This window comes from Myripristis murdjan, chromosome 10 (genome assembly GCF_902150065.1).
Source record: "Myripristis murdjan chromosome 10, fMyrMur1.1, whole genome shotgun sequence".
Taxonomy (NCBI): domain Eukaryota; kingdom Metazoa; phylum Chordata; class Actinopteri; order Holocentriformes; family Holocentridae; genus Myripristis; species Myripristis murdjan.
The window spans coordinates 21,291,991-21,309,313 of NC_043989.1; the positions used below are offsets into that span (position 1 = coordinate 21,291,991).

At 42.8% G+C, this 17,323-nt stretch overlaps 2 protein-coding genes across 3 annotated transcripts; both read left to right on the forward strand.

Annotated features, from left to right (window-relative positions):
• Window positions 1–698: 698 nt before the first annotated feature.
• On the forward strand, window positions 699–13,733 carry tcirg1b (T cell immune regulator 1, ATPase H+ transporting V0 subunit a3b). 2 transcript variants are annotated; one of them, XM_030062287.1, is made up of 21 exons: window positions 699–818; window positions 2,043–2,165; window positions 3,359–3,437; window positions 3,543–3,691; window positions 5,062–5,157; window positions 5,753–5,814; window positions 5,899–6,025; window positions 6,148–6,230; window positions 6,330–6,423; window positions 7,193–7,405; window positions 7,685–7,835; window positions 8,478–8,617; window positions 9,384–9,541; window positions 9,638–9,728; window positions 9,880–9,998; window positions 10,204–10,417; window positions 10,516–10,626; window positions 10,740–10,832; window positions 11,585–11,705; window positions 11,887–12,058; window positions 12,813–13,733. In XM_030062287.1, exons 2-21 carry the CDS (start codon window positions 2,049–2,051, stop codon window positions 12,901–12,903), a joined length of 2,481 nt encoding a protein of 826 aa, XP_029918147.1. In that variant the 5' UTR covers window positions 699–818; window positions 2,043–2,048; the 3' UTR covers window positions 12,904–13,733. The 2 variants fall into 2 exon arrangements, with proteins under 2 accessions (XP_029918147.1, XP_029918149.1); XM_030062289.1 differs by having other exon boundaries at window positions 728–818; window positions 2,047–2,165.
• Window positions 13,734–14,365: 632 nt separating this feature from the next.
• On the forward strand, window positions 14,366–17,321 carry mrpl18 (mitochondrial ribosomal protein L18). Its single transcript, XM_030062072.1, has 4 exons — window positions 14,366–14,658; window positions 14,808–14,982; window positions 16,618–16,852; window positions 16,979–17,321. Exons 1-4 carry the CDS (start codon window positions 14,568–14,570, stop codon window positions 17,054–17,056), a joined length of 579 nt encoding a protein of 192 aa, XP_029917932.1. The 5' UTR covers window positions 14,366–14,567; the 3' UTR covers window positions 17,057–17,321.
• The last annotated feature ends 2 nt before the right edge of the window (window positions 17,322–17,323 follow it).

A 17,323-nucleotide genomic window follows, 5' to 3' on the forward strand; every position in this document is an offset into this window, starting at 1 on the left:
TCTAAGTTATCGATTTGATGATCTTAAAAAAAAAAAAAAAAAAATTGTGGAGGTGATTCAGCACTCAAGTATGAGAACATGAACTATCTTGTGGAGACGAGGGAAATGTTTTTTTTTTGTTTGTTTTTTCTTAGGGAAATGATTGGCTGTCGGGTATGAAGTCATAATGCGAATAATGCAACATAACATGAAACGATTCACGTCATAATCACTTAAGTCTTGTTACAACGTGTATGTCATTATGACGTGACAAAGACCTTGTTGTAGCATAGCAAGAGGCAGTATAACAAATTCCACACGTTATAATAAGATAAATAGTATTTTGTTAGAACCAGAAAAGGTCTCTTGTTCATGAGGTGATGTGTTTATGTCGTGATAAGGTGAAAACTTGTCACTTCAACGGGAAACTCGTGCGATAACGTGACGAACATCTTGTTACAATGTGACAATAAACGTCTCACGTTCTCGCTCGATACTGACCCGTTTTTCCTCTCATGGCGTGGTAGCAGTGTCTTTACACAGTCATCAATTAAAAATGAAGCTTAATAAATGTCTGCGTGCTGTTTATTCATCATGTACAACAATGGCGCTCATCGTGAGGCGCGGCCCCTAGCGGCCGGACGCAGACACGACAGCCCACAGGGGAACAATGAGCCTGCAGCGTCACGTGAGACTGAAGTAATGTGACCCGCGCGAACAGGAAGTGCGAGTCACAGCCAAAACTCCTCATAAAGTGAAGGAGCCGTGAGACCTGTCTGTCCGAGGGTTAGAGGTCTGTCCGTCCGTCCGTGTGCGGCTGGACACACTGAGCCAAGCAGGTAGGAGCTCACACACACCTGACTCTCTCTCTCTCACACACACACACACACACTGTGAACCACGACAAACAGCCTGTTTACTACCAGCCTCACTGCTACATCAGCCAGTTGGGATTAGACACCCCGCTAGTGGCACAAAAACTATGTTCTTGTTTGATTTTCCCCATGGAAGTCTCGTTGTATCAAACGGTGCTGTTATACATAATGCTGTGAATTTACCAAGGTTTTAAGTCAATATGACACAGTCTTGGTGTTCAATTGGCGTGACATAAAGCAGAAAACAGAAAAACAAAACAAACAAACAAAAAAAAAAACAATCTCTGCCTAAGTGATGTGCGCTATGGCGAAAGGTGGGTTTCAACAGCAAGATGTTAGCTAATACTAATAATGACCCAGCACACAGCAAGCAAGGCTAGGCACAGACGAGATTTGTTTCACTAAGTCGATGAAATTATGGGGGCTCTCTGTTTAGGAAAATGGGACACTTTCTTTGAAATCTCAATTAAAGCCCCATAAAAGTTGTTTGTCATGGACATCAGTCGGAAAGTCAAATGCTAGGCTTCATTGAGCCTAGAAATGTGGTTTAGGTTTCTGTTTTGTTTCTATACAGTGCTTCATAGCGTGGGCTTTTTCCTACTTCTCTTTTTTTACCTTTAATCCGCCCTACCCACTGATGAACAGTTGCGTGCACCCATTTTATGTCTTGTTTTCTTTTCTCATTTTTTTTTCTGTTTAACCTTTGTTTAATCAGGGAAAGCTCACTGACATTTAAAATCTTTTACAAGATCATCCTGGTCGAGACAGGCAGCAGCGCAGGTTATCGGGGTTGCACACATATAAGCATATAACCTGATACAATGAAAATAGGAGATAAAGTCCTCTGGTATTGGTTTAGTAATATTTTACAGAGGAAATTTTACAGAAGTACATTTTGCTAATTTTAGCAGAGACCTGTCTGTACAAGAATGGAAACTCCGCTGACCTTCATGTTAGTCAGGTGGAGAAGAGGGAACTTCATGCTTCCCTAATCTTCTGTTTGCTCTAAACTAGAGAAGCTCCAATGCAGCAGCTGTGTCCTCAGTCAATACTGACATGATTTTTACTGCTTCTCTCTTCTTTGTTCCATTGAAGGCTTCAGTGGTTTCACAAGAATGCCATCCTCTAACATGTTGATGGAGGACAACATTAGATCTTGACTGACTGTTTTGCTTCTTGTTCATCAAGGCAGAGATGGGCTCCATGTTTCGCAGTGAGGAGGTGTGCCTGGTGCAGCTCTTTCTTCAGTCCGGCTCGGCCTACAACTGTGTCAGTGAACTGGGGGAGCTGGGCCTGGTGGAGTTCAGAGATGTGAGTCGCTCAAAGTTACTTGGCAAACTCTTGGCTCAGCTCTGTGCTCACAGTCTTGTGGTGAAAACGCACACGGTCCAATAGAAACTGGTGCTTGTTGTCAAGAATTTGGCTTCAGAAACAATGCTAAGAAAAACCACCAAACAGTGTGCCACCACACTTGACCTAGATAGCTTTGAAGCAAATTGTGCACAGGAAATTTTTTTTTTTTTTTTTTTTTAAAGATCTGTTTGTGGGATGTACCCGCTCTGTAAGTGAAGTGGGTTTTGATGAACTTTAATTCAGTTCAAGTGTGACTGTGACCCTGTTTGAGTATACTGCAGCAGTGTAAAGAGACAGATCACAGCTCTGTCTTTTCTGGTCCTTGTCCTTTTAACCGTTGCAGTCCACACACTACAATTTAGCATCAACTTGCAGAATACATTTGGTGAAAACATTGAATGTCCATGAAATTCAGTATTTAATTCATTTGATCATCCACAGTGGTGTTAAAGTAGGGCTAAAAGATTAACCAAACAAGATAATCGAGATTTAACAATTATTGTGCTGCATTCAGTTTAACAATGATGCACTTGTCTTGTGTTGGGAATCCAGGGCACCTCTTTCCTTTGCAGTGTTGTGCTTTCACCCCTCACTCAAAGCCCAAATTCACTCTCAGCCAAGCTTTGGCATGGTTACACATAAAGTTCAAGGAAATCCACTGTTAAAAACATTTTTTAACTTCAATAAATGCACAATGTTTCCAAAGTCAATGAGTAATCAATTCTGTATGCACGTGTTGTGCCTACATTTAACCCTAAAGTTATTAAGCTGCACATGAAGTATTGAATTTAACCCTGTTGTTATGTATTGAGGCTCATACTCCAGCCCTCAAATGTATTTATTTCCTCATAAATTGACAGCCATTGCACAGAAACATGAGTCAGGGAATGAGGCTTACACAAGTCACAGAATTGAGAAGCTAAAATCTCCTAATGAGTAGAAAACATTAAAGTTTTTGATGCTGAAATGTGAGGACTTTTTGTTTGTCACCAGTACATTTCAAGTTTGGACTGCAGGGTATTTCTAAATCTGAAGACATGGTTGCCTCCAATCACTGTTACACACAGCAAATATTTCTTTGGGCTTTTTGATCAGATGAGTATGGATAACCACTTTTAACCCTCCACTGTTCTCTCCTCTGCTTTGCTCAGTTGAATCCCAATGTGAACGCCTTTCAGAGGAAGTTTGTGGGAGAAGTCAGACGATGTGAGGAGCTGGAGAAAACCTTCAGTAAGTATCTCAAATCTAAACAGTCGACCCATTGTTCCCCATCTGTCTTCACCCTGTCTTGTCAGGTTTTCTTTATCACCTCTATCTTGTCTGTGTGCTCTGCAGCCTTCCTGGAGCAGGAGATCAATCGCTCCCTGTCACCGCCCTTGCATGGCCCCCTCCCTCCTCCTTGCCCGACGCCCTCGGCCCCTCAGCCCCGTGAGCTGATCACCATAGAGGAGGAGAGCGAGCGGCTGGCCAGAGAGCTCAGAGAGGTGATTTGTGATGATAAACCAAAGATCCTCTTTTCTTTCATCAGTGTCCTATCAAAAGGAGGTTGAGTGTTTTAGCTGTTTTAGATACACTATATTACCAAAAGTATTCGCTCACCCATTCAAATGATCAGAATCAGGTGTCCTAATCACTTGGCCTGGCCACAGGTGTATAAAATCAAGCACTCAGGCATGCAGACTGTGAAACAAGACATTTGTGAAAGAATGGGCCGCTCTCAGGAGCTCAGTGAATTCCAGCGTGGAACTGTCATAGGATGCCACCTGTGCAACAAATCCAGTCGTGAAATTTCCTCGCTCCTAAATATTCCACAGTAAACTGTCAGCTCTATTATAACAAAATGGAAGCGTTTGGGAACAACAGCAACTCAGCCACGAAGTGGTAGGCCACGTAAAGTGACGGAGAGGGGTCAGCGGATGCTGAAGCGCATAGTGCAAAGAGGTCGCCGACTTTCTGCACAGTCAATTGCTACAGAGCTACAAATTTCATGTGACCTTCAGATTAGCCCAAGTACAGTACGCAGAGAGCTTCATGGAATGGGTTTCCATGGCCGAGCAGCTGCAGCCAAGCCACACATCACCAAGTGCAATGCAAAGCGTCGGATGCAATGGTGTAAAGCACGCCGCCACTGGCCTCTAGAGCAGTGGAGACGCGTTCTCTGGAGTGATGAATCACGCTTTTCCATCTGGCAATCTGATGGACGAGTCTGGGTTTGGAGGTTGCCAGGAGAACGGTACATTTCAGACTGCATTGTGCCGACTGTGAAATTTGGTGGAGGAGGAATTATGGTGTGGGGTTGTTTTTCAGGAGCTGGGCTTGGCCCCTTAGTTCCAGTGAAAGGAACTTTGAATGCTTCAGGATACCAAAACATTTTGGACAATTCCATGCTCCCAACCTTGTGGGAACAGTTTGGAGCGGGCCCCTTCCTCTTCCAACATGACTGTGCACCAGTGCACAAAGCAAGGTCCATAAAGACATGGATGACAGAGTCTGGTGTGGATGAACTTGACTGGCCTGCACAGAGTCCTGACCTGAACCCGATAGAACACCTTTGGGATGAATTAGAGCGGAGACTGAGAGCCAGGCCTTCTCGACCAACATCAGTGTGTGACCTCACCAATGCGCTTTTGGAAGAATGGTCAAAAATTCCTAGAAACACTCTCCTCAACCTTGTGGACAGTCTTCCCAGAAGAGTTGAAGCTGTAATAGCTGCAAAAGGTGGACCGACATCATATTGAACTCTATGGGTTAGGAATGGGATGGCACTTCAGTTCATAGTATGAGTAAAGGCAGGTGAGCGAATACTTTTGGTAATATAGTGTAAGTGCTCACCCAGAGGTGTGCGTGTGTCCAGGTTTCCAGGAACAGAGACAGCCTTCGGGCCCAGCTGACCCAGCTCTGCCAATACCGAGGAGTCTTGACCCAAACACACTCTCTTACTGCAACTCAGGTTTGTAGAACTACATTTCTCAACACCGGCGCCTTTCTTGTGACTAATTCATTCTTTAATCTAAGGGCCCTTTCACACCTACCTCAGCTGGTCTGGACTTTCAGACTTTTCAGTTCGATCCAAACCAAAATTACAGGCGTGAAACCTCTCCTGGACTACAGTCTGGACCGACCAGGGCAAACCTTGGTCCAATGGAAAGAGGTGGTCTCATTCTGGATCCGACTGAACCATGGTGCATTTTGTTTATAGTATGAAAACATATTTTTGGATGGTTCAAATGTTTGGACCAAATACAGGAGTTTCTGACAGGTTATCATCAGAACTGAAAAGTGAAAATGAGCCACGGTAGGACACAGGGTGAGGAGGGGACCAAGGTGTTCACTAAAATATGGTCCAATGACGTTAAAAAATTATCAAATCAAATAAATGTCCAAATTCTGATAGATTTCTTCGATTTAATCTATACAATTTAACAAAAAGATGAACCTTGGTTTGGACTTGGTTCGGTGTGAAAAGGGCCTAAGTTAGTGGGTCACAGGTTAGAAAGATATTACACCAACTAGAAATCTTTTTTTTTTTTTTTTTTCTCCCGCAGGCTCCACCACCTGTACTAGAGAGCCAAGGCCTATTTGATAACCGCCAAGATGTCCACCTCAGGTGACGCCCATTTCAAAGAACAGTTTACTTACAGTTTAATCTTGTGTACTTTTTATGTAACTCACCATATTTCCTCTCTTACAGTTTTGTGGCAGGGGTTGTTCATCCTTGGAAAGTCCCCTCGTTTGAACGGCTGCTGTGGCGGGCGTGTCGCGGTTACATCATCGTGGACTTCAGAGAAATGGAGGAACGGCTCGAGCACCCTGACACTGTGAGAAGTGGAGTAGGACAGAAGAGGGGATTGTGATTTTGAGATGGAATAGAGCTTTATTATTTGTTGTATCCAGGGTGACTTATGGCTGTTAATCATGGCTGCTTGCTGGTGATTTGCAGGGGGAGATGGTGCAGTGGACAGTGTTCCTTATTTCCTACTGGGGAGATCAGATTGGACAGAAAGTCAAGAAGATATGCGATTGGTGGGTGAGCCTATTGTCATGTTGGATATTTGACAATGTGGATTTTAATACCACAGTGCTTGAATTTGCTGAATGATTTTCTCTTGCAACCTCTCACAGCTTCCGCACACAGACGTTTGCTTATCCTGAGAGCACTACAGAGAGGGAGGAAATCCTCCAGGGACTCCAAGGCAGAATCGAAGATATCAAATCAGTAAGTGTGGTGGATCAAAGCACACAGACTGAACCTGCTGATAGAGCTTTGATAGAGTATTTGCCTCACAGACTCATCACACGTGGAGAGAATGGAATGAGTGAAATGTTTTTGTTTTTTCACCTGCACCAGAAGAACTAGATCTTTTGTTTTAAGATCCATCTCTGCTCATGTGATCAGCCACAACAGATCACCTGTCACACCTGCCATTATCTTTCACCCGTGATCAGATTTCCAATTGACCTTACATTTTCAGAATTACTTCTGAGGGTTTATTTCTTACTTTGAGTCCTGTGAATCAAAATAAACTCATCCCCACCCCTTCTATCTCATCATTTCTATGTTTAATAGTTCAACTATTTTCTTAATATTCCCCACCCATCCCATTCCCTATATCTGGCCTGTCAAGAAAGCAGTCATCCCGAATCACGCTATTTTTTTTTTTTTTTTTCAATATATGACATTCATGCCACCATTTCACTGCAGAAACAATCTTCATCATGCCAGCTGTTTCTTCTACCAAATGTTCATTAATTCCACAAAGCCACTAAGTGGGCTTCAGGTGTTGTTGTCAGGATGCATTAGTATTCACTCTATAGATATAGTGTGGTCCAGTGCGCCCCTGACAACCTCTGAAGGTGGTCTGACTGACTGGAAATGTGTCTCCTCATTTGCACTGGTACTTGGAGCTTTTCTTTTGTGGATGGAATCTCTGGCACTACTTTTCCTTCTCAACACTTCTCCCCCATGTCACCTCTGTCCACTTCAGGTGCTGTCCCAGACTGAGGCCTTTCTGCAGCAGCTGCTGATGCGGGCGGTGGCTGTGCTGCCGCAGTGGAAAGTGCGTGTCCGCAAGTGCAAAGCCGTCCAGATGGTGCTGAACCTCTGCAGCCCCTCAGTCACCGACAAATGTCTGATCGCCGAGGCCTGGTGTCCCGTTGCCAAGCTGCCTGAACTGCAGAGCGCTCTGAGAGAGGGAGGGGTGAGAGAGGGGAGAGGGGAGAGGGAGGGAGAAAAGCAGGAGGGAAACACAGGGAATGATTAAAGCAAATAAATACCAATGGTGTGACTGGAGAAAGAGTTTAAAGTCCAATACAATAAGAAGGACTTGTTTAAACGAAGCTTTCGGAACAGGTTTGGCAGTTCTTCCTGTCTCCAGTGCACCAAAGATGCTGTTTGCACTTTGCCTTTAAAACATACTTCTGTAAAAGCTGGTGAGCCTCTCGACATTCATCCATCTCTCTCTTCCCTCCGTCCTCAGAGAAAGAGCGGCAGCGGGGTGGACTCTTTCTACAACCGCTTGCCCTCCTCCACCCCCCCGCCCACCCTGTTCCCCATCAACTCTTTCACAGCCGGCTTCCAGAACATCGTGGACGCCTACGGGGTGGCCAGCTACCGCGAGGTCAATCCAGGTACATCACAAACTGCACATCACCACACTAGTAATGCTTACCCATATTCAGTACATTTACATGCACATTAATTTTCCACTATTATTCCCAATATGACAGTATTCTGAATTTGATACATGTCATGTGAACAGCATATACCCTTTGGGTGGTGGGATATGTCAGTATTATTCAGGTTTAAGTAGCATTCTTTGTTCATGTGTTCAGTGCATTAGGACTATGAATCTCAGTTTGGGTTTTTATGGGGGTTTGTGACACACAGCTGCCTGTTTACAGTCACCTCTGTGTGTTGTAAACAAACCAACTAGCCAGCAGTTTGCCAGGCCGGGATAGAGATGCATTCACAAAAGAAAAGCCCACATTTTTGGCACACCTGCTTTTGAACATTATGAAAGACTTGGATATCAACAGGTTTTTGGATATGTGCAAATATGTCAACGTTGAGTCTGCACAGCTGCATTTAAACAGAAATATTAGTCATTTTCATTCTAAACAGCTTAGTAGGAATATTGTCTTTTTCATAATAAGGGAAAAAAGTGGACTACTTTGTGCATGTAAACGTAGTTGTTGATGCTCAGGTCTCTGTGTGTGTGTGTGTCTTTTGGTTTTGTCCCATCTGCTCTCTGTGCCTGTTTGTGTCTGCAGCGGTGTACACTATAATTACCTTCCCCTTCCTGTTTGCGGTGATGTTTGGGGATGTGGGTCATGGTTTGCTGATGACCCTGGCTGCCCTCTGGATGGTCCTGGAGGAGAAGGACCCCAAACTGAAGAATAACAGCAATGAGGTAATTCCCATCATGAGCGAAAACACACACACACACACACACACACACACACACACACACAACAACTCAACACAACAACTGCCTTTCTTAATCACTTGTAGTGTTATTTTGAGGTTTGTTGGATGTAATCATCCCATCCAATCTACTAATGGGGGCGTGTCCCCAAAAGAAGTTGAACATATCCTAATGAATTCATTTGGTTTGAATGTAAATCAGGGGTTAATGACTTTGAATTTGTCCCCTTGGTGGTGTCAGCCATAATCATCCCACATGAGGTTCTGTGAAATTATGTAGATGGTAAAACAAGCATATAGGTGTTTACATGCTCAGTGCAGTATTTTTGATTTTTTTTTTTTTTTTTTTTCTGGAATTCAAATAAATATTACAGTCATGATCTGTGGAGAATCGACTGAAACAGAATTGTTCAGATGTATGATGTAGAAATCAACATTAATACTCATAGTCATGTTATATATACTGATTTTTTTCTAACATATGCAAAATCACATGTTAAATAATCAAATTCATTTTCCTCCTATTGAATCACATGGTAATCAACAACATCAACCACATAACAACAACAAAATCAACAACAATTTAATAACAACAACAATTTAATAATGTTAAAATATTTAATGTGTAATCTTGTCAGTTTTTGCTTGGAAAGACGGTAAACAATAATATTAAATTATTGCCCAGACTGAGTATTATGCTGCCAGGTTTGTCCGTGTGCACTGAATGCTGAGTCGGTCTCTGTGTGGTTCAGATCTGGCGGATGATGTTTGGAGGTCGCTACCTGATCCTGCTGATGGGGCTCTTCTCCGTCTACACGGGGGCCATCTACAACGAGTGCTTCAGCAGGGGCCTCAGTCCCTTCAGCTCCGGGTGGCACGTCAACCCCATGTTTAAGATCAACAGATGGAAGTGAGGACACACACGCAGACTTTAAATGATCCTCCAACCTGCTCACGCTTTGTCTTCCATCTCATCGTGCATATTTTGCGTTTCGCCCCCTTGCAGTTCCTCAGTCCTGGAACAGAGCCAGTACCTGGCCATGGACCCTGTTGTGCCCGGCGTCTTCACGGGGCCCTACCCGTTTGGCATCGATCCGGTATGACCAGCTAGATCCTCGCCACCTCTGCTCACCGCTTTTGTCATCCCTTCCTTATTCTGTCATGCCTTCATTTTCTCTTTTCTCCTCAGCTCTTTTTTCCACTGCAGCCATACTCATTCCCTTTTTTTCCCGCCTGTGTCCCTGTCAGATTTGGGGTATGGCCAACAACAAGCTCACTTTCCTCAACTCTTATAAGATGAAGATGTCTGTCATCATTGGTGTCATCCACATGACCTTTGGAGTTTGCTTGTCTTTCTTCAACTACAAGTAAGTAACTGTGTGTTATTTTTTTCACTTGGTTCATGAATATTGCTTGGAATAAGCATTGATCTGTCAAAACAAGGCAGAATAATAAGGCAGATCAGCTCACTAATACAAAATGTAACACCTGATCCAATAGAGTTCTTGTTTCTTTCATACACTCCTCCATACACTTACACATTTCTTTGACCTGTCCTTTTGTTTTCTGCAGGCATTTTGGCCAGATGAGCAGCGTGTTCTTGGTGCTAATCCCAGAGCTGTTCTTCATGCTGTGTCTGTTTGGCTACCTGGTCTTCATGGTGTTCTTCAAGTGGATTGCCTACACGCCTGACCAGTCTAAAATCGCCCCCAGTATACTTATCCACTTCATAGACATGTTCCTCTTCACAGAAAACTCAGACAACCCCAACCTCTATACAGGACAGGTATGTGTGTCTGTGTTTGTGATGTGGGGTTCATTCAGACAGCCTCCTGAGGTGTGTGTGTGTGGAATTGCAGCTGATGTTTCTGAATCGTTGTGCAGATGGTGGTGCAGAAGATCCTGGTGGTTCTGGCTCTGTGCTCTGTCCCGGTGCTGCTGTTTGGGAAGCCCACTTATGAATACATGACACACAAGAAGAGGAGACGCAATGTGGTCAGTTTGTGTTTCAGTGTGTGTCTGATTGTACTTTTTTTTTTTTTTTTAATCTCTTTTATCAGTGCAACGCTCCTTCATTTTCTCACATTTGTGCTTCTCGGCCACATCAGGAGGAAGACAGACGTCCCCTCGTGGCCGACAACGGTTCCATCAACGCTCATCAAGGAGAAGTCGAGGGAGGAACTAGCGAAGAAGAGGAGGAGGTAAACGGAAAAAAAGGAGACCTGATAGATTTATACAGCTTGTATGCTGTAGGTCTGTGTAATGCTGACGAGTTCAATACTCTCATAATTAAGTAATGAACGTTTTGAAACCAAGAAAATTGAATGAAAAGTTTGTTTAATATATCAACTTTTTATCTCTTAAATAAGTAGACAGGATAGTTTTAAGTAATGTTTTGATTTTTGATACAAATTGGGGAAAAAAGGAAAATAATTGTTCATAATGCAGTACAAAATATAATTCTTTCCCTGGAAATTAAAAAAAAATGGAAAATTGGGATTGGAATAGCGATACTATAAAATTTTAATTGATGTCTAATAGATTTTTAAATATTCCCACCTATGATTCCCACATGGTTGATTCCCGGCACTCGACTCGCTTGCAAATGATTTTGAATCCAGTAAGCAAATGTAAATAAATAAATAAATAAATAAATAAATAAATAACAGAATTTAACTGTCACCCCCTATTCCCCACTTATTGAATATTTTACAATATTGCTTCCTTGACCCAAATTTGCCATTGTTTTCATCTTTTTAAATTTTACATAGAAATAATTTGGCATTTTGTATTGAGGCATTATGGACATTCTAAAAACTTAAAACGCAAAATAAAACGTTGAAATTTTACATCTAATCTTCTTTTTTTTTTTTTTTTCTTGGAAATGTTATATTTTATTAGGAGAATACTGAAGCTTTCCATAGTTTTGTAACCCCTGAAACTGTGTGTGCAGGAGTTTGATGCTGCAGATGCGTTCATGCACCAGGGCATCCACACCATAGAGTACTGCCTGGGCTGCATCTCCAACACGGCCTCGTATCTGCGACTCTGGGCTCTCAGCCTGGCACACGCACGTCAGTAACACACACACACACACACACACACACTGTCATATTCACATGATGCACACTCACAGACTTCCTTTGTGATGCCAGAACACTCACACATTTATTTTCGGCCACTTATTCACACACACGTGCTGCGACGTTTCTTTTTTCCCACGCGGTCTGATGGTGTGCGTCGGTCTCTCCACAGAGCTGTCCGAGGTGTTGTGGGTGATGGTGATGCGTATCGCTCTCAAGTGGCAAGGCTACGTGGGATCGGCGGTCCTCTTCGTGGTCTTCTGCTTCTTCGCTCTGCTGACCGTGTCCATCCTGCTGGTCATGGAGGGCCTCTCGGCTTTCCTGCACGCCCTCCGTCTGCACTGGTGAGGACCAAGAAGTTCCCAGAGCGAGCGCTTAGAGAAAATGCCTTTCTTTGCTTTATTTTGTTGAGCCCAAGTTGAGTTTTTTTTTTTTTTTTTTTAAATTCACACTCTGTGTCACTTGACAGCCACAGCGAGAAGAGGAAGTCTCTGCTAGGAAACAATCTCTCACACAAATGTCGCCTCACAAACTTTGTCCAATCCATTTTTTTTAGGCTTTGACAGCTCTTAATTTTAAACAGGGGTTGGCACTTATATTTGTATTTTGAAAATGACCCAAAAAACTAAATCCATAGCAGAATGATTGGGTAGAGTTGGTGGATATGGCCAAAAAATAAAATCTTTTTTTTTTCTTTTTTTTTTTTCCTGAGTGTTTCACAATTTAGGTTTTGAATCTAGATTTTTGTTGTTTTTCACAAACTACAACTACTAACTGATGGGAGTCTTGGTGGGAATGATCATGTGACTGGTGATTGGCGCATGCGTGTTGTGTGAAGCTGAGTGAAATGATTGACAGAGCGCTCAGCTGCTTTTTTATCATTTTAACACAGAGTCAAAGTCTCAGTTTTTACAATTCAGATGTTTTGGGGGTTTTTGCATCGATTTTAAACTATTAATCTGAATTATTCATTTCTTATTAATCGCCTAGTCCTACATAATGGCTGTATAAAAATGTGGAGATGGACAAATAGAGGGAAGGATGTGTGAAACGGGATTATGTTCTTTGGTTTTAATTTGTTGTTGTTGTTTGTTTCAGGGTGGAGTTCCAGAACAAGTTCTACAGCGGAGCAGGATACAAACTGAGCCCCTTCTCCTTCTCGTCTCTGATCAACGCACCAGCTATATGATTGGTCCAACCATAATTAATCAGGATTGCCAAATGTCCATGCTAATTTATGTATCTTACTGAGCACTTACTGCCCCCCCTTTCTCATTTCAGAACGGTTTTGTTTTCACTTTCCTCTTTACTTTGGTGTCTCCTTGTAATTTGCTTCAGGATGAGGAATGGTTTAATTCACCTGCACGATGACTCGGACTGTTATTTTGGCTCATCAGCACAAGGATAATGTCTCTGTCCTGACGATTGCAAATACGTTTTTGTATCTCCGCCCTTCTCAGTTTTCTTTGGTTACCAAAGTTACGTATTACGCCCCATCGTCTTTTATATCTTTGAATAGGTAACAAAATAGTCACCGATCTTGTTTACTTATCACTGCATGAGCCTGGATTGTAAACATCAAATCATCAAAAGGGAAGCACATCAATGAATGAATCTGTTTTACAGTTTAAGGGAATGTACAATTATTGAATTAATGTGTCATGCTTGAAGCACAGTGTAATCCAGTTGGATTCTCCAGATGATAGCAGGGAATTATCTGAATGATTGTCACAAGCCAAAGATACTGAGCTGACTATGGGCGTCACTCTGTCCATCCTCCCAGCACACACAACACATAACTGCAACATTAACTGGTAGAAAGTATTCTCTGGTGCCTTGTTTGGTGTGGAGCGAGTGCCTGTTTATCCACTGTGTGTTTTACAGATGAAATCCTGCATCACCACACCACCGTTTCAAACAAAAGTCCACCTCGGCCAGTCGTCTCTTGTTTCTGCTCGTGTGTACCGTCACAGTGCTCTACTCTGGATCGAAATGAAATAAAATGAATTTCTTGTTTCATCCTGTGTCTGACTGCATGAATTTATTTCACTTAATATGCCACCATGGTTAGTCACATTAGTTATAGCTAAACAGGTAATTAGGGGTGTAAAGGTTCAATGAACTTACAATGTGGTTTGCAGTTTTTAGGTCATGATTTTGGTTTGATTTGTTTTGTGCATTTTGTGTCTTATTTGCAAAATTAACTTTTTAAATTCAGATTTGGGTAGCAGCATGAAATCAACAACAAATTCTTTCAAAGGCAAAGGTCTAGTCAGACAATTTAAGACTAAATGCTTTCAGTATATTCATGAATTCATCCGCTTAGTCTGAGGTTAGATGGCTCTCACAGTGGATGTGGTTGTAACTGCAAGTTGTAGGGTCTTTTCTTACTTTTTTTGTTTTTAGTGTGTTTTTGTTTTGTTTTGTTTTGTTTTATTTTGTTTTGTTTTTTTCTCCTGGCTACTATGGGATTCAGTGTACTATTGCATTATTTTGAAATAGGTTTGTGAAGCCCTTTGACACTAACAGTGATTAAGAACTGTAAATAAACTTAAACTTCTTGTGCTGATCCGGCATGATCCATTAGTGATGTGTGGACATGATAAAATGAAAGGAAACACCAGGGAGAAGGGGCGGAACCTTTCAGCCGCTGTCGTTCGTTCCTGTCGGCGCCTCTTTAGGGATTGCACAGGCTGAAACGGATGTTGTGCGAATGTCAAAGATGGCGTTTCACATGTCAAGGCGACTATTTGTTTCATAATCTACTTCTGGGCATTTTCCTCGATGCCGCACCGCTTGACTGGACGGTAACACATCGACTGGAGTTTGCTTGTAGTTTATGAAGACGGAGAGATGGCGGCTTTAGGAGAAATAGGTCGACACGTCCGGCTGCTGTTCGGTCAAGTTCAGCGGTGCCGTCCGGCGGGCCAGCAGTACCTAACGAGTCAGTACATCACACACACACACACACACACACACACACACACACACACACACACACACACACACACACACACTCATACACATTGTGTCAGCACTGTGTCGGCTGTGTGTGAGCAGGCTGGGTTCATGTGTTTGATGTGGTTCCTCCAGCTCGGGGTGTGAGCCGGGCCGCCGCCGAGCCGCAGCCCGCGGAGGAGGAGCCGCAGCCCGGAGCCGTGAGCCCGGCCTTCGTCAACAGGAACCCGCGGAACCTGGAGCAGATGGCGCTGGCAGTGAAGGAGAGAGGCTGGAAGACAAGCTGGCCGCACAAGGAGTTCTACCACAGGTGTGTGTGTGTGTGTGTGTGTGTGTGTGTGTGTGTGTGTGTGTGTGTGTGTATTAATATATTTGATTTTGATTGATTGATTGATTTCTTTTATTTAAGTGTCATACTTCACTCAGAAGCCCAGCCCATATGGGCTTACAAGACACTGTTACACACATTACAAAACCATACTCAAACATACAACAGCAACAACAAAATACGCATTAGAATAAATCAGGCATATAAAGTCAAATCCAAAATGTACCCATCAAAGTATCAGTTAAACAAAATATGCTGCCTTCTATTCCAAGCCTTGGCAATAAAATTTGCAGTCTTAAATACTTCAGCATTAAAGAGCCATTTCAATTTATGGCCATCATCTACCCTATCTATCTAATATGTATGTACACGCCTTGCCTCTTAATTTCCACTCTCCCCCCATGCTCCCCTTATAACCTGCTGCTGTGTTTCGGTCTGTGTTGCCATATCATGTGGTACATTTCATAAACACATTTATATGTAAGCATCAGATTATTTGTATCAGGCAGTATAGACAGTGTATTGCTTAAAAATGTCATTATCTGTTGTAAAGAGAGTAAATCAAACTATAATTAGGCTCAGCTGTATTGAAGCTGTGCAAAACAAAGTTTAAGGCTTCACAGGAGTCCAGGGTTTTTCCTGCTTTTGCGTTTTGTGATCCACCACAGATCAAACTGAAGTAGTGTGAAAGTGATTTTGAGGTTTGTTTCAGTCTACTTACTGTAGTGATTTAAAAAAAAAAAAAAAAAAAAAAAAGTTTTCACAAAATATAGGTTTATTTCTGCCCAGTGTTCCTTAATCAGGAAAAAAGTCTCTTTTGTGTTTTATAGCTAACCCAGTCAATTGTTCAAATATTTAACATCTATCCAAAAGAGTTTTACACATAAACAGTCATAAAAAAGTTGTGTTAATTTCTCAGTGTTTAAAGTGTACAAGGTTTACAGAGAAAATCAAATGTAGATTTTTTTTTTTTTTAAAGAAGCTTATTAGATCTTATCGGTGACACTGTATATTTAGATATAGTCCAAACTATTTGAAAAATTGAAAAATTTGAGAACTGAGAAGCTTTCAGTGCAGCGCTGGTGTCATTTAATCAAAAAAAAAAAAAAAAGCAACATGGCAGCGTTTCTAGAGTAGCTGCTTGACCTGCAACGGTGGAGGCAGGCAGAGGAGCACACAGGTGGAGAAATAGTCTGAATAAATTCACAAAAATCATCACAAATTAATAAACAAACACCAACCTCATACACCTATGAGCTACCCAGTGTGCCTTTGGAAAAGAGTGCCGATGTGTTCCAAAGCTCTTGCTGTTGTGAAAGCAGCCAAACACACTCGGCTGCACTCTTTGAATGTTCATTTTGTCCCGACCACAACAACTTGAGCACTCTGAAGTAGGAAGTGTGTCGTGCCAAGTTGGAAAGGTGCCAATTTCTCATGAATGCCACGGGTCCTCTGTTTCCTTCACACAAGTCTGGAGTCCTGCAGGTTTTTGTTGGTTAATGAGCGTCTGGAAGGAACACAAAACTGCAGGACACTCAAACTCAAGCACCAGAATTGAGTTCTCACAGAATTTTGCCCTGCCTCTCTTTTCTCTTTCGCCGTCTCTCATCCTCTCAGGTTGGTGTTTTCTCGCTCGCAGCACCACGTGACCGCTGAAGTGTTCTCCAGCAGCTCCCCGGTCCCGGTGTTGTCCTGCTCCACCAAGGAGTGGGCCGTGAAGCAGGAGCTGGCCTCCACAAACTGCGTGGCGGCGTGTCAGGCCGTGGGCGAGGTGCTGGCACACCGATGCCATCAAGCCGGCATCACCAGGATGGTGTACCGGGCAATCCCCTGGCAGTACCGCTCCGATGCTGTGAGTTGCTGTCAGGGTTTCGTGCAGTTTGCAGAGAGAAAGAGCCGCCTGATTTGTGTGTTGCTGTTTTTTTCTCCAAGTGATCCATCATTCTCTCTTTCTCTCCGTCCTCTCTCCCTGCTGCAGGTTCAGGCTTTCAGGACGGCGATGAAAGGGGGAGGAATCATCCTCAGTGAACCCAGAAGGAAATACATTGGGACTTGAATTTAATTGTTGTCGCTTGACTTTATTATTTTGTAAACCGTCTCAGTAAAGCTCACACTTGCAGCATTGCTTTGCTCTGAAAGCGGCTCACATCACGTTAGGCCAGCGAGGCACATCATAACATGGCAACATGAACAGAATGAAAATGATCATGTGATGAAAGCGAGGACTGCTTGTCCCTGTGCTGTCTCTCTTGTTTTGGATGTTATGTTTATAAATGATTTCTACTCTCATATATTACTGAATGAATAAACAACCAAAACAGCT

What these genes read in the sequence shown, in the direction of transcription:
- tcirg1b (XM_030062287.1), top strand. Translation starts at nt 2,049, where the DNA reads ATGGGCTCCATGTTTCGCAGTGAGGAGGTGTGCCTGGTGCAGCTCTTT. An exon ending in GCCTGGTGGAGTTCAGAGAT is followed by an intron (nt 2,166 to 3,358) that starts GTGAGTCGCTCA and finishes TGCTTTGCTCAG; the next exon opens with TTGAATCCCAATGTGAACGC. An exon ending in CTAGCGAAGAAGAGGAGGAG is followed by an intron (nt 10,833 to 11,584) that starts GTAAACGGAAAA and finishes CTGTGTGTGCAG; the next exon opens with GAGTTTGATGCTGCAGATGC.
- mrpl18 (XM_030062072.1), top strand. Translation starts at nt 14,568, where the DNA reads ATGGCGGCTTTAGGAGAAATAGGTCGACACGTCCGGCTGCTGTTCGGT. An exon ending in GGGCCAGCAGTACCTAACGA is followed by an intron (nt 14,659 to 14,807) that starts GTCAGTACATCA and finishes TGGTTCCTCCAG; the next exon opens with CTCGGGGTGTGAGCCGGGCC. An exon ending in CACAAGGAGTTCTACCACAG is followed by an intron (nt 14,983 to 16,617) that starts GTGTGTGTGTGT and finishes TCATCCTCTCAG; the next exon opens with GTTGGTGTTTTCTCGCTCGC.